Here is a 17109-nt window from a genome sequence, read left to right on the forward strand (position 1 = left end):
TCGATACTCTTTATATTCTTTAAATGTCCTTCTGGTGTTTTATTTGGAGGAAAGGGTGAAGACTGGGCCTGGGGAGAAGAGGTGGGGAGATGCCCGTCTGACAAAGGGGAGCCACGACTGCCGCAGAGATGAGCAGACTTGTCCTGTCCGAGTGGTCTGCTGTGCGTCTGAACGTGGCTGTCCCTGCCAGAAGCCAGAAGTGCAGTTCATTACAGCCACCCGGCTTAGAGCGTAGTGTGACACCGCTCGTCGTTATGGAAACACGTCCCTTGTGAGTCCTCGTCCACCACCGCCTAACTAGCTACTGAAAGTGTCCCTTTAGCCTCACACTGCGTGTTCTAGTGAACCGGCTCTGGAGATATACCAGCCACTTCAAAGCAGGGCACGGCCTCTTGTTCTCTGGGAGACTTCAGTTGGAACGCTTTTGCGCTCAGCCTCACTTTACTGAAATGTAAAATGATGATGACGGTAATAATAAATAATGTGAAGATGATGATAACAACGATAATAAGTCCATCATAGAACTGTTTTCAGGATGCACGGAGTAAGGCATATAAAACTTGTGGGAAAGAGCCTAGCACCTGATGTGAACTCCCTAAGTGAGTGTTAGCTCTTATTAGACCACACAGTGTTCACTCCCTGTGACGGGCTCCAGCAAAGGTCATTTTGTTGATTTCAGGACATTACCTCTGACATTATGGTGGCCCTTTTAGTAAGTCGTCTCCAGCCACTGCCCCGTGCAGCGCCCCTCATTCAGTCCTAAAATCATTTAGGTTTAGTTCTTGGTTACATGTTCTCAGCACGACTGTGTGAGTCGTGCAGTGTCCCTGAATGTTACCTGTCCTTGTCCTCGTTTGGTTAAAGTCTGCTGCTGCTGCTGCTAAGTCGCTTCAATCGTGTCCGACTTTGTGTGACCCCAGAGGCGGCAGCCCACCAGGCTGTCCCGTCCCTGGGATTCTCCAGGCAAGAACGCTGGAGTGGGTTGCCATTTCCTTCTCCAGTGCATGAAAGTGAAAAGCGAAAGTGAAGTTGCTCAGTCGTGTCCGACTCTTAGCGATCCCATGGACTGCAGCCTTCCAGGCTCCTCCATCCGTGGGATTTTCCAGGCAAGAGTACTGGAGTGGGGTGCCATTGCCTACTTATTTCTAAATCAGAGTTAAGGATACCGAGGGAACAGGAGTCTAGTGAAGATTAGTGACACAGTACATCACTAGCCTAGTGCTCCACACACAGCACACAGTAGTTCTCTCTTTCATTCACACACACACACAGAGACACACACACAAAGACACACACACAGACACACACACAGACACACACACACAGACACACAGACTCATACACACACAGACACACGCACAGAGGCACACACACAGACACACACACAGACTCACCCACACAGAGGCTTGCTTCTTCCCTCTTTTCCTCTTTCTCTTTCTTTCTCTTCCTTTCCTTTCAGTATGTGTTATTCACTCGCTGTTAAAAGATATATCCTTCTCTTTGCCAGGTACTTTTATTTCAAATTGATTCCTACCATCCACAAAGGAAAACTGTTGATATAATCATTTGATTGTAGACGGGAACTCATCCTCCCTCATTAATCAACATTCATTGAATTTATGTTTAAGCACAAAGTAAAGAGATTGACCCCGTTACAGGAAGTCATATCGCAGGGAGTAGGCGGGGAGATGTTTTATAAAGCAAGTGAGCTTTGACCTCTGTCCATGACAGGCATAAAGCTGATTTTGAAGTCAAAACACCTCTATTCAATCTGGATTTTTAAAGAGGGTGGGAAAAAAGAGGGATACGCCCACACAGGTCCTCTCTTTAATGATCTATTGTCCCATTGTGTCTGCATCCTTCCGCTCCATTCTCCTGGCTGAAAGTTTCCAGGTTCTGGTTCTGCTTTTAGTGAAGTGCCTCTTCTCCCCAGCCCCTGCTCCTTCTCTTTCTTGTCTTCCTACCTGGACTGCATCGTGGGACTCATCAGTGTGGCCTTACCTAATCATGTATATCTGAGATCCACGTTTTGTGCTTTAAAACAGGATTTAAGCCACTGGCCCCAGATATAAGATTTAGGAGTAGATGCTCCATATACCCTGAGGTGAGAAAAGTAATGTAGAAAGGACTTGATGGGATGAAAAACCCTATGTAGAACCTAAGAAAGTCAACTTTGGTACAAGAGGTGTCAAATATTGACAATCATGAGTCAGGATGTTTGCTTTAACATGTATCTGTGTGCACGTGTGATGATGAATGAGGCTGGATGAAGGATTCTTGTGTGTGTGATGCATATGTGAATGAAGTTAATTATTGTGTAGGTGAATGAAAGGATTGTTGCATATGTGAATGAAGTTAATTACATTGCTACATGAGCCTTGAAAAGAGTGTTCAGGTGGATGTTAATTATCGATAATGAATTTAAAATGACATAAAGAAAAACTATAGATTTGATTGTACAATGAAATATTATTAAAATTAATAGCATTTGTGCCATTATGTAACTAGACTATTTCTGCCTAATAATCAGTAATGACATGGTATTTCATATCAAAAATATATACACCATAAATCTCAGACAAACCCTGTTTTAATTTTGTTTCATGATGATAGGTTTTATGTTCATTGGTCTTATGGAATGAGCAATTTTTATAAAGGAGAACTTATTGGTTTAATAAAGGACAACCAATTGCTTATTGGTTGTGACGTTGCTTATTTTAAAATACTTTAAAAAATATATCTTCACATCTCTTCCCTGGTGGCCCAGATTGTAAAGAATATGCCTGTGATGCAGGAGACGCAGGTTCAATCCCTGGGTCAGGAAGATCCCACGGAGAAGGGAATGGCAACCCGCTCCAGTGTTCTTGCCCGGAGAATCCCATGGACAGAGGAGCCTGGTGGAATACAGTCCATAGGGCCTTAAAGAGTCAGACATGATTGAGTGACGAACACACAACACACACACACACACACACACACATCTCGGTATATAAACAATTTCATCTAAATCAGTGAATTTCTTCAGACCAATCTGAGACCAAAAGATAGATGTGAAATGACAAGTACTTGCATTAAGTAAAAAAGTAATTCTAGTCAATAAGTATGAAATTGGCTATTGTACTAATTTATCAAAAAATAATCTGTGATCATACTGTTTTTGTAATTTAAGTTTGCTCATAAAAGTCATTTATTCAGCAAATGTTTACCGAGAGCCTACTTTATGCCCAGCACTGATATACTGTCTGGCGATGCATCTCTGTAGAGAAGAAAGCTCCATCTTCTGGAAGCTTATGTTCCATAGACAGAGACAGACAGGAGGGAAATAAGCAAGTGAATAAAGATCGTGTCGGGTGGTCACAAGTGCTACTGGAGAAAAATTAAGCAAGTAAGGTTGTGGACCATAAGGTGGGTTATATGTCATTCAGAAAAGGCCTTCTTTTTGAAATATTTTTATCTCACTATTATGGAAAACCCAAGGCAAATCCTCCTAGGGTTTCACATTTTATGTAGATAAATACAGATACTGACTGTGTATCAGTATTGTTAAGAAATTATTGTTAAGAAATACCCACCGTGGTCTTTGACGGAGTCTTACTAAATAGTGCAGTTTCTTAGTCTGAAATCAAGGGAACTAGAGAAGAATTCCTCTAAAAACTTAAAATGCTGTTCTTGGTATCTGGGAGTACAAACTGTAGCAATTACTTACATACAAAGTATTAATGACACTGAAAGAGTCCTATTGTGGAGAGTTGTGGGAGTGATCCCTCCTCCTATTAATAAGCAGCTTGAGTTCGCTAACACTAAAAAAGAATTTTGTCCGTTGAAGTTGTTTCCTGGTTTTGGCTGGAAGATGAAGGTTTCTGCATAGTCGAGTCATAGCACACAGAAAGTCTTTACTAGTGTAAATTCTTCTGTATTTTAAGTAAAAACTGCACTGCAGACACCCCAACGAGCATGTGAAGGCGGTTTGAAGTCAGACATTCCTGTGCAGGAGTTGAGAGGGGGGTAGGCCCTGGGCTTCAGCTGGGCGCCAGGCACAGCTGTCAGAGGGGAGAGAGCCACACATACAGAGACAAAGCTTCCTCAGTCGAGATGACGCTGTTCAGATAAGGATGTGCCCAAGACACTGTGAAAGCATGCTGTGAAAATAGAGGTTTGCGGACTCACCCGAGGTGGCAGGGTGAGGGCAGGAGGGAGCTTCATGGCAGGCTTCTTTCTGGAGGGGACCAAGCGTGGAGCCCAGAGTAAGGCACTCCCCAAACCTGAGGCCATGGTGTGTGGTCTGCACTAGGCCTGAGGGTATAATGTGGAAACATGCAATTCCTGCTTTGCCCGAGAAACAGTCTGGTTGGAGAATTAGACAAAACTAAAAGTGATAATGGCTTTAATTATTGAACCCACAAAGTGCTTTGGGAGCTCAGAGAGGGAAAGAACTTAGTCGTTTCAGAGTAAAAGGCAAATCTAAACATTCCAGAGTGGCTGAAAGACATGGGAACCCGCAGGATGGTTTTTAATTTCTGTGAATATCAAACAGAGGTTCTTATATTTCACATTTAGATTTTTGAGGTTTACTATTCTTGCTAAATATATGAATCCTTTCTTAATCCAACACTGCTTCGAGCACAGCACTTTAGCAGCAGAGATTTTATTAGAGAACTTAACTGATACCGGTTGGGGGAGGTGAAGGAACTACAGTTTGCTCTAGAAGATTTGCATTAGAGAGAGTAGTTACAGGCTGTAGCGTCTCCCCTGTAATTTTATGAGAATGGTATTACCCTGGCTTTCCCTGTGTGACTGCTGGTTACCTTCTGTCAGTGAGCAACAGTCTTACTGCAAAGCAGGAGCACAACCCGTCTCTTTGTCTCCGTGGTCAAAGCAATTACTTCTTAGAAAGTCGGATTTTTTTTTCAGAATGACCATGTACAGGAGCAAACGCAGACATCAGAGATGTAAGTAAATTCAGAACCAACTTTTTCATATGGCTGTGGTGGGAGAAACATACTCGATTTCTTAAAAGACTAATCATGACTTCAGATATATCCTGGGAGTAGAAAAGATATTGTAGCTTTTTTCACCCTAACCTTCATCTTTATCCCTGTTACATGCTTGAAAGATGTTGGGGGGAATCGGACTGATTCACTTGTTACTATGGAAACCTTTGGAAAGGTTTACAAAATCAACAGAGAAACAGATCAAATGCAATTTCAGTCTAGCTCAGCATCCTTCATACAGGCATGGTAACTGGACAGTTCTCTCTCCCTCTTTCTCTCTCTCTCTCCCTCCTTAAAAAAAAAAAAAAAAAAAAAACTTCCATTTATTCATTCAGTTTCAGTCATAACTCTCAGGGGAAACAAAACAGTTCTGAATGGAGGGGAGAGAATTAATTGTGAATGGCAAGCTGAATATGTAACAGGATCTTCATTGCCAAACTTCTTGGTCCAGAGCATGTTTGTAACATAATTCACTACAGGCACCGTTTCCAAGGGTTAAAAGGAGTCATCTGTAATCTAACCTAAAGGGGCTGATTCTGACGGGAAAAGAGCAGCACCATCACCCTGGCCTAAAGTCCAGAACAAAGATGATTATGGGACTGAAAGCCTTTAGGATGCGGCTAAAAATCAGAAGTCCTACAGTAAAGCTGTGTTTTATGGTAAAGCAACATGCCTGTCATGGAAAGCTCTCCAGGCACATCTGTCTCCAGGGAGCCCAACTCTGGATGCCTTGCTCTCCTGTGTTGCCTGAAGTAATTATCACCGTGGTGAGCCCACTGTGCCCTGTCACTGACTCTATTTGCCATCTTAGACAGGTGACTACAACTTGTTCTACAGCCCAAGTCGGCACTTTTCATGATCCCTATGATACCTTTACATTATCAAGTATTTTAAAATATAGGAATACTATTAACATTAATCACTCCATCAAAAAACCAAACTATGATAGACGTGATCTTTTGAGTGATTTTTTTTTTTGCTCATTTTTAATTTAAGGTATGAGCACTGACATTTCTCTTGCTCAAAGTTTTACGCAGCACAAAAGGCTCTGAGGGATAGGACTTCCAGTCTGATTTTCTATGGCTGATTGCCTTTTGATACTATTTCTTTCTTGTGATTGAGAAACAACAGGCAATAATTTGCTACTTTTTTTCTTATAGAAGTGATTGGTGCAAAATCTACAAATATATTGCTGATTAATTCCCTTGTGATTCCCTCCCACAAGAATGAATCTAAATTGTGCATGTACTTGAAAACCATCTCGCACCTTTACTCCTGTATCTTTTCTACACCCCCTCATTTCTTTCCATGTGAGTAATCGTTGCCTTAATGCCCATGACAAATAAAAGATTCACAGAAAAATCATACTGAATCTCTCCTCCTAAAATGTGCTTGCTGAAGTCTGCGATTAAGCAGCAGGAAGAAATTGTGAATTACATGAGACAAGTTAGAAGAGTAGGATGTACTGAATGGTTTAGTTTAAAAAAAAAAAAACTAATGTGTTACTTATGTTTAATTGTATCAGTTAGCTGTATTACATTGAATTAACTTTCTATATTCTAACCATATAAAATATTGGAGAGCAAGAATATAAGAAAGTATATAGGAAGCTTAGCAATAAAAGCAAATAGAATCCTTAAATGAAGTTGTTTCTTATACTAATAACACTTGCCAAAGTGGAATGTAATGCAATTATTTGCTATCTGAAAATATCTGAATTATCCTATCACCAAAATACAGTGCATTTCCATTTTAAATCATGTCTTTTATGTGTTTTTGATCATGTGAAGAACATAAACTAACCTAGAGGCAATTGTAATCCAATTAAAGCAATAATTGCACACTTATCAAATTCCAATGTGGGAAAGAAAGTGTTCTTATGATTTTTTTTGAATTGGAACATTACATAAGTAAAGTTTCTAATGTCCTCATTCCCCAGCAATCTAATATAATGTCCTTTAGTAAAAATAATGCAACTTTCTTTTAGAAGCTCCGAGAGGAGAAATAGGAAAGTGCAGAAGATTATGCCAGGGGTTTGAAAAGAAGCAGGAGAGTGAAAATCCTAGAAAAGACATTTTAAAGTATACACTGCACCAAGTCCTTAGAAATCCATGGGGGACTGTGAAACCCACTCCTTAATCATGTCTAGATTGGTTATTTATAATTCCCGGTAGAAAAGGAGGAGAGAGAGGGAAGAGTCTCCCTTTCCTTGCTCCATCAAAATGGAGCAATTGTTTTAGAAAAGGAAACTGCTTCAGTGTTCATTCAGATGGCAGATCTTACCTGTGCATAACTGCATGAGGACTTTTAATTAGATACAGGATTTTTCAAGTGGTATTAAAAACATTCTCCTGTGTCAGAGATGTATTTTGTGAGAGCCAAGCAGGTAGAAACCACTTTAAGGAACTCTTAACATATATAAGCCTGTTTGTACAAATTAGGGTGGGGCGGTAATCATCACCAGTATAAATTTTTCTTTTAGCATTTAAATATTGAATTTTTATACATATTGAATCAATCCGTTTACTGAAGTATGTGGCTTATGTTTAATTTTCAAAAATCTTTATTATGCATAAAATAAGGTACACCTGTATTCTCCTTTGCTGAAATTCCAGATGACCTTGAGAAAATAATTTTTGGTTTTTAGAAGAGATGTAGAGATACATTCTTAAAGATGAATATGTTTTTGAAATAGAGACTTAAGAGAAAAACTATAGTGGGATCCATATGATATTAGATATAGAATTTGAAAAATATTACAATCCTTGTACCATGGAAGACAGACCTGTGTACATTGAATTTTAAGTGTATAGCGTTTTGTTTTACTAACTAGGAACAGGTTTTTGATTGCTAATGATATGTTTGGGGGATCTTATCCATTGTATTATGGAAATAGGTGATGAGATCACTTCAGGAATCTGAATCCTAGTTATAGTTCTCGGCTCACAATCTCAGCCGATACCTGTTATCTCTGTGGGTTGCAATTTCTTCTTCTCTAACTTCAGCAGACGGTGCAGAGATGTTTTCCATGGTGTCTTTCCTCTCTAATCCTCAGTCTTTCACAACATAGGCCTCTCATGTAAGCTTCCTACCGAAAGACAGGTGTAAATTCTCATCCCCTATGCTGTGGCTTTGTCTCGTGGGCTTCCTGTCCATGTGACCGTGGTTTTACTGTGAGAGACTCTAGTATCCATACGGATTATCAATCACTGCCCGTGTAATGATAAAAACATGTATATGTATATTGTATACACATACATATATACCCACATGCCCACATTTTTTTGGTTCTAATGAAAACTAATGTATTTAAAAGGCTGTACTAAATTTTTAACGGCTTTTAATGCCATGTATTTTATATTTAAGAAAGACAACCATACACAGGGATCTCGGGTTTCAATGTTTCAGAAGGTGTTTTCATATTCTCAAATACTGGGAGTTGCTGAACTAGAAGATGAAGCACAACCATAACCTTATAACACAGACACTGACGTCATTGTCACTCACAGCTCACTGCCTTCCTGGTAAACTATATTCTAGCCTTTATTGGGCTACGTCATTATCCCCAAATTCATCAGGTGCTTGCTCGTCTGTGTGTCTCTTCCTGTTGATGGGAGGCCTCACTTGCATCTTCATGTATAGAAAGCATCTCTGCCATCCAGGAAGCAGGGTTTGCTCCTTCATTTCCCTTGGGTGTCTGATCCAGTGTCACCTTAATCCCATTGGCTTTTCCTGACTACCCCACTGAAAAGTGAGAGCCTCTCAGTCACGTCCTATAGCCCTCCAGGCTCCTCTGTCTATGGGGTTTTCCAGGCAAGAACACTGGAGTGGGTGGCCATCCCCTTCTCCAGGGGAGCTTCCCAACCCAGGGATTGAACCTGGGCCTCCTACATTGCAGACGGATTCTTTCCTGCCTGAGCCATCAGGGAGCCTCCTATTTCCCACCCCATCTTCCAAAACTCCTTTTCTGCCATTTGCTCTATTCCTGGATAGTTCAGGAAGAAATAGCATGTGCAAGGTGCCTAGGGTACTTGGGATATTGGAGGGCCACAAAGGAGGCAATAAGTGGAGTTAATGAAAAGACGTGAGACTGAGATTAACAGATACACACTACTGTATATAAAACAGATGAACAGCCATGGCCCACTGTAGGCTTCCCTGGTAGCTCAGCTGGTAAAGGATTCGCCTGCAGTGCAGGAGGCCCCAGTTTGATTCCTGGGTCAGGAGGATCCCCTGGAGAAGGGAATGGCAACCCACTCCAGTGTTTTGCCTGGAGAATCCCATGGACAGAGGAGCCTTGTGGGCTACAGTCCATGGGGTCAAAAAGAGTTGGATATGACTAAGCACAGCACAGCATGGCCTATTGTATAGCCCAGGGAACTATATTCAATATCTTATAATAACCTATAATCAAAACTAATCTCAAAGAATATATATATATATATATATATATATATTTAACTGAAGCACTTTGCTGTATACCTGAAACTAACACTCCATTGTAAATAAATTATACTTTGAAAAAAAAATTTTGAAATAAAAAGCATTGGGAGCACTGACTGGGTAGACCAAGTCATAGAATTAAATGGAATGGTATATTCTATGTATAATTAAATTGAGATATGAAGTATATTTATTAACTTTTAACTGACTCATGCAATGCTTTGATTAAAATGACAATTGTGAGAATGCTCTAATTTCATTCCACTTTATACTAGGCAAGGTATCCAATCATTAATTGAATGACAGTCAAACAGTGGTCATCCAGAGGTCAGAAAGACATTATTTGAACAAGAATATTTTCTGATTTATCTTCTTATAAATACCCTTATATTCTTGGTATGTTAACACTTTCTTTAAAAATCTTGTTATGAGAAAAAATAAGTTTATAGTTTGATAGAATTGCTATTAGACTTCTTAAGGCTTGGGCAGAAAGACACAAGATCACAGTACTCTCTGGAGTACGCTATTAAATTCAATCCTTGATTTTTCTGTTATTGATGCTTATTGGGAATTCTGCTTTGACATCTGAAATTCCTCAAATCTTTTTTTCTCTCAAGTTCTTAATATGAATTCTATGACTGGTATGAACTGATAATTTGTGACTTATACATTCCTCCTTGGAATCATGTCTGCATGGATAGAATCAGGATGATCTGACTGAGCATGCTCAATGGGACCATAGTCTCCAGTTTGGGAGCGGAGATGTACAAAGGCTGAGTGATGAGACTCTTGATACACATTGACCTTATATGGAAATGCATGTTGGTCTGCCCTGCATACCTTAATCATCTGCTTGGCTGTTACAGGCTCCAGCCTGCAACTGATTCTGTCTCTGGGAATACTTACTCATTTCTCTCTCTGTCAATCTACTCCATGTATTTTTCAATCTAACAATGCTCTGCAAAAGTAAAGGTCACTTTGTGAGCATTTGTACATTTTCTTTTAGCTGATCTACATTCAGAAAACAATGTGTCTCTCATATATCACCTGTTCTCTTAGGTTCTCTAGTCTAACAATCTGTGCTGCATTTTTATCTAGACCTGCATAAAACCCATGGCATCGCCTCTGCCTCAAGATGTTCAGGTAAATGTTCTCTACAAATGGCATTTCTCTCTCAAAGACTGTTATAGTTAGAAATTATGCTGTAGATTTGTATTTATTGAGCACAGAAGATACACATGTGGCAACTAGGCTCTTAGCACAATAAGATTACTGTTAAACTGGATATCAACACACCTTTTGAACATATTGTCATGAATGCAGGAGTGTTTTACATGATTATATGAAAAGATGACCATTCAAAAGCATTGATGGATAGTGGAAAAATATAGGAAGTAGTCTTTGTCCCACTTGGAAAGCAACTTTCTTAAAAACCATAATCTAGTATAATTATGTTTTTTGGACACTCTATGCATTTGGTTGAGCCATTTTAAATTGTCATTTTTGGTAAGTAAAAAAACAGCAGTTTCACATTGTTAAATGCAAATACCAGCTATGACAGAAGTTGGCCCAAAATAGATGGGGCCAGATAGCGAAAACATCAACGCAAGCTGACATTATAAAGGTCAAGGACATTTCTAGCTAAGCATGAAGGTGTTAGTTGCTCAGTCGTGCCCGAATCTTTGTGACCCCATGGACTGCAGCCCACCAGGCTCCTCTGTCCATGGGATTTTCCAGGCAAGTACACTTGAGTGGTTTGCCATTTCCTTCTCAAGAGGATCTTCCCAACCCAGGGATCGAACCCCAGTCTCCTGCATGGCAGGCAGGTTCTATACCAACTGAGCTACCAGGGAAGCCCTAAGCTAAGGATGAGTATTTCATATGCTAAAAGAGTAGAATTAGGTAAAACTGTGTATTCATTGTTGTTCTTTATGGTAAGTAAATTTAACCTTCCCCAAAGAAAGTGTATTCAGCCTTGTCAACAGAGGTTAATTAAGACGACCTTTCTTTTGCAAGTGAAACATCCTACTGGGCTTCGAACAGTATCGAAATTTTTGCCATTCTTCCACCAAACTTAAAATGTTTATTTTAAAAATTTGATTTCTAGTTTTACATGATTTTAATGTTAGAACTTTGCTTTCATCGAAATGAAAAATAGGACTTCTGTAAATGAATTAAAAATAACACCAAAAACAATAAAAATAACATTAGACATTTATTAAATTCTTGCTATAGGCCAAGTATTGTTTTAAGCATTTTGGTACTTCTGGCTAATGTAATTTATGTAATAGAACAATAATTGAACATATAAAAGCAATAATATAGTAATCCATGGCACTTTTGATTTTTATTGCACTTTCAAAATGTTATTTATAATTTTGATATCTAATCTTTAGGAAATTGTATGCCCAAAGTTAAATTAAAATACCTATTGACTAAAGTGAAAGAATAAGCTTATATGTCCCCTGAGGAAACTAAGAAATTAACTTTAAAAAGGCAAAATATAGTGTTTGATCAATATCCCTATTCTTTGAGTCATATAAAAACAGAAAAAAAAAATATCCTGAGGAAAAGTTTTACATAGGTATATATTCAATGAAATGTTCACATATGAATGAATTTACTTTGCGTGCTATCTTTTCTGCAAACAGATTAAAGATTTCAGGACTTAAAAAAGCAAAGTGCTTTACCGTGATTGAGTAATTCACTGAGAGTCCTTACACTCTTCTTGTTTTAGAACACCTAAATTGTTTGGCATAACCTTTTGATTCATTTTCCTTTTTGCAGTTATTGATTTTCTTGGCAGTATTTACTGAATTGTACTCTCATTCTGACTATGGCATTTCAGACACCTTTACTTATACAGAGCTACATTATATATGTATTCAAGTTGATTCAAAGTTTTAATGGTCTCTTACATTGACGCTATATTATCTCTATAACTTCATTTGTATTTTAAAATAAAGATAAAATCCATATCTATTTCCTTGAACTCCTTATAGAGACTGTGGCATATATTTTTGCAATGTTTCATGCCTTAGGCTGCTTATCATCGGAAAGTATATTTTTATATTATATGATTCTTTTGACCCTCGGTGAACTTGAAAATGCCTTAGAGGAACAGCTGGATGTATTTCCTTAAATAAACACACATTGTTCTTTAAATTGCTAGTATCTGTCTTCTTAATAGTCTCCACAGGCAATGGGAATTTTGACTTTGAAGTCACCTCTGCTGGGTGCATGTAGGTGTCTGGCTACTTTATACCTTTTTGCTTCCATAATTGAACAGTGTCTTTCAACTCAAGTGTATTTTAAAATAAACTATATGACAACAGCGTATAGTCATAACTTAACCTTTACCTGTACTTTTGGGTTATAATATTTTTGGTGTTTTATTTTATATGATATCAAACATAACCTAAATACAATATCAAAAATACACTACACCTGTAAAGATACAGACGCCCTGGAGGATTTAATTCCACTTAATTTATAGTGTCAGTAATTAATGAGAGATTAGTTCAGAATTAAATAGAAATTCACATAGAAAAAATCAGAAAACAGTTATTTTTATTTGGAGTGAAAGGAAAAATTCATTTACTTTTTCACTTTGGCTTTGCTAAGGCAGCAAGGGGAAAATGGACACTGGGATTTTAAAAGTGGTCACAAAATGTTTCTCAGCACTGAATTTGTCCTCAGAGAACTTTTTATGTGAAAGTAGCCTCTTTCCAATGATCATTTCTAACAAAGATAGTACACTCAGATGTGATTAATGGCTACAGCTTCCAAAGAGGCTGAAGCAGTGATGCTCCGTGAAGGTTTCTAGGATTTGCTTGTTTATTCACCATTTAGACATAAAACATCTTCAGATGATTCACCGTGCCAGTTCTCCAGAACCCAAGCTTGATTTGGAGGGAGGAGGCTATTTGAATGGACATGAAAAATTTATTTGAAATTGAGAGAAAAACAAGTCACTTAAAATTCTTTAAAAAATGTTCTTGGTTACTTGAATATTTAAGGGAGAAGTTAATAAGCCAGCGCAAGAACAAGATATAAGAAATTGTGTCATGAAGATCATAGATACGGCTGCTGCTGTGATTTTCTTGAGTCTATGGAAATGGGGCTTTGGAAATTGGAAACTTACTAAGTTAACTAGTAATCTCTCAGGTTAGAGATGCTTATAAGTTGTTTTTGTCTGATGGAAACAGTCATCTAATGTACTTAGTTGGGGAAGCCATTAGACATAAGTGTGAAATGAAAGGTTTCTGCCCTACTCTCTACCTGTAAACAAGCCTTTTCCAAATAAAAATTCCTGAGTCCAAGTGAAATAAAGCCAGCTATTCTGAGGCCACCAGCTACGTCAGCTGAGGAGCTGGGGGCTCTGAGGGGCGGCCGTCCACCACTCCTGGCGTCTCTGATGGTAAACAGGGAATTAAGTTGTGAGCAGTTAAGAAAGCAGGATTGGCCCCACGCAGATATGAAAGAAAGGATTTCAGTAACCCCAGACACTTGCCCCTTCCCACACAGAGAAGATCACCAAATCTCTTTACCTGAGAGACCTGGGTTTTCTGAATTAACAGGAATCTTTTGATATTCAGATTACCTGCCCCTTTGCTGCAAACTTGTATATAGCCCGGCTTCTCCCCCACCTCCTTGGAGTCAGCTCTCTTGAAGTCACCTGGGATACTGCCTCCCAGACTCAAGTCCTAACATTCCCACGGAATAAAAACTCCCAACTCTTAGGTTATGCCTATTTTTTTTGAGTCAACATAAGTAATACTATTTCTCCTAGATTACCACTGACAGTACTTAAATCAACAGTTGTAGTAATTTCCCATATACTTTAAGCCCAATTAAGTAAATCTTGCCTTGTTTATCTGAACATCAAAGGATCAGGTGGCTTAGAGCCCAAAATCCTCAGTAAGTTGCCCACATTGTTAACATATATCAGAGTTAACCTAGGGACTGGTTGTAAAGAAGTATCTAATGTAGTATTATTTCCCCAAAAGCATGCTCTAAATATTGTAATTCAATATAGTCACATCGTTATGACAATATAACTTTATTTTGGGACCAGGAAAATTAAAAGCCTGGAAATATATAAAGTATGTTGTAATGATGACTAGATCCCACTAATCTTTGGAGATTTTTTTGTAATTTTAAAAAATGTATTGGAGTATAGTTGATGGCGAATGATTGAAGGCAAAAGGAGAAGGGGGCTGCATAGAATGAGATGGTTAGATAGCAACACCAACTCCATGGAAATTTGAGCATACTCCAGGACATAGTGGAGGACAGAGGAGCCTAATGTGCTACAGTCCATGGGGTCCAAAAAAGTTATACATATACACATATCCGCTCTTTTAAAATTATTTTTCCATATATGTCATTATAGAGCATTGAATATAGTACATATGCTATACAGTAAGTCTTATTAGTTATCTATTTTATATATAGAAACTGAAGTAGCTCAGTCATGTCTGACTCTTTGTGATCCCATGGACTGTAGCCTACTAGGTTCCACCATCCATGGGGTTTTCCAGGCAAGAATACTAGAGTGGGTTGCCATTTCCTTCTCCAGGAGATCTTCCCAACCCAGGGATTGAACCCGGGTCTCCCACATGATAAGCATTATAGGCAGACACTTTACCGTCTGAGCCACCAGAGCATTTATATATATCAGATCAGATCAGTCGCTCAGTAGTGTCCGACTCTTTGGGACCCCATGAACCGCAGCACGCCAGGCCTCCCTGTCCATCACTAACTCCCGGAGTTCACTCAGACTCACGTCCATCGAGTCAGTGATGCCATCCAGCCATCTCATCCTCTGTCGTCCCCTTCTCCTCCTGCCCCCAATCCCTCCCAGCATCAGAGTCTTTTCCAATGAGTCAACTCTTCGCATGACGTGGCCAAAGGACTGGAGTTTCAGCTTTAGCATCATTCCTTCCAAAGAAATCCCAGGGCTGATCTCCTGCAGAATGGACTGGTTGGATCTCCTTGCAGTCCAAGGGACTCTCAAGAGTCTTCTCCAACACACCACACTTCAAAAGCATCCATTCTTTGGCGCTCAGCCTTCTTCACAGTCCAACTCTCACATCCATACATGAGCACAGGAAAAACCATAGCCTTGACTAGACGAACCTTTGTTGGCAAAGTAATGTCTCTGCTTTTGAACATGCTATCTAGGTTGGTCATAACTTTCCTTCCAAGGAGTAAGCGCCTTTTAATCTCATGGCTGCAGTCACATAGTAGGGTGTATATGTGCTTCCCAGGTGATGCAGTGGTAAAGAATCTGCCTGCCAATGCAGGAGATGCAAGAGACACAGGTTGGATCCCTGGGTTGGGAAGATCCCCTGGAGGAGGAAATGGCAACCTACTCCCGCATTCTTGCCTGGAAAATACCATGGACAGAGGAGCCTGGCAGGCTGCAGTTCACGGGGTTGCAAAGAGTCAGACACAAGTGAGCACACACACACCGTGTGTATATATCAGCCCCAACCTCCCAGCTCTTTTCTCCCCTCCTTTGCTTCTGGTAACTCTAAGTTGGTTTATTTTTTTTACATTTTTGACTCTATTTCTGTTCTTTAAATAAGTTCATGTGTATCATTTCTTGACTAAGATTTCAGTCACTGGGTACAGACTGATACTTAGAATATGATGCCAAACAATTCTTGGTTCTTGGAGACTTTCTGGTGTAGTGGACAATGTTTACACTTCACTATACTTTTACTTGTTCTAATGTAAATAAACTTGAACTGCCAAGTTTCCTTAACACCCATGTAGGTCTAGAGGTCATTTCAGTTGACAGGCAAGCATCATCGCTCTGTGTTATCAACTAGAATTCTGTGGGCTGCACCTTTCAGTTATTCTGAGTGAATGTCTACATCGGTATTAAAGTCTTCCTATCACTTGTCCCTCTCAACTTTGTGGCGTAGCTGTTGTAGAGAAGGGGCCAGTTTAGACAATCACCTCCTGCTCATTAATTTCTCTAAGCTCCGCATGACTAGTGGAGTTGACATTTATATGTATTCCTGTGTACTAATGTGTGCCTGTGTGTAAATTATAATGTATCCAATCATTTAACTATGGCCCCTGAGGACAGAGACTAGACCCCTTTCTTCACTGCTACATCCCAGCGTGGTCTGGCATTGGGAGACCCTCAATCAATAGATGTTGAAGGATTAAAGGAATAGATTGCTTTACTTATGCACCTCCTTCACAAAATAGAAACTACAGTTATCCCCCCTCCAAAAAATCACTGTGATAGTCTATCGATGAAATATCTCTTCCTTTTTATATTTAAAAATATCTGTGGATGATGTTCATGTACTAAGTCCTTTAGAGCCTCAGCTTTTAGAGTTGTTTTTCTCTATCAACAACTCTAATATACCTAACAGGAATTAAAAGAAGATGTATTAAGAGGAATCTAAAACCAGTTACATTATGTCTTGGGTAATTTAATATTGCTTACCCAAAATTAAAGGCACACTTTTAAAGTGATGTGAAATAATAGCTTTCTCCCAAGGACTTCTGTTGCACTAATCATTGGGCTGCTGCTGCTGCTGCTGCTAAGTCACTTCAGTCGTGTCTGACTCCATGCGACCCCATAGAGGTCAGCCTGCCAGGCTCTGGGATTCTCCAGGCAAGAACACTGGAGTGGGTTGCCATTTCCTTC

At 39.4% G+C, this 17109-nt stretch overlaps 1 protein-coding gene across 5 annotated transcripts in view; it reads left to right on the plus strand.

Annotated features, from left to right (window-relative positions):
• RALYL (RALY RNA binding protein like) overlaps positions 1-17109 on the plus strand; it is an 832191-nt gene that overhangs the window by 577302 nt on the left and 237780 nt on the right. The window contains exon 1 of one of the 5 annotated variants that reach the window (XM_070382899.1): positions 4826-4949. The exons of the other annotated variants lie outside the window; for them this stretch is intronic. Within the exon in view, the coding sequence (XP_070239000.1) occupies positions 4913-4949 (37 nt within the window). The 5' untranslated portion in view covers positions 4826-4912. Of the gene's footprint in view, positions 1-4825; positions 4950-17109 lie in introns of those variants that run through there. 5 annotated transcript variants of the gene reach the window in all.

Source organism: Bos mutus, chromosome 14, assembly GCF_027580195.1.
Source record: "Bos mutus isolate GX-2022 chromosome 14, NWIPB_WYAK_1.1, whole genome shotgun sequence".
In the NCBI taxonomy this organism is placed as follows: domain Eukaryota; kingdom Metazoa; phylum Chordata; class Mammalia; order Artiodactyla; family Bovidae; genus Bos; species Bos mutus.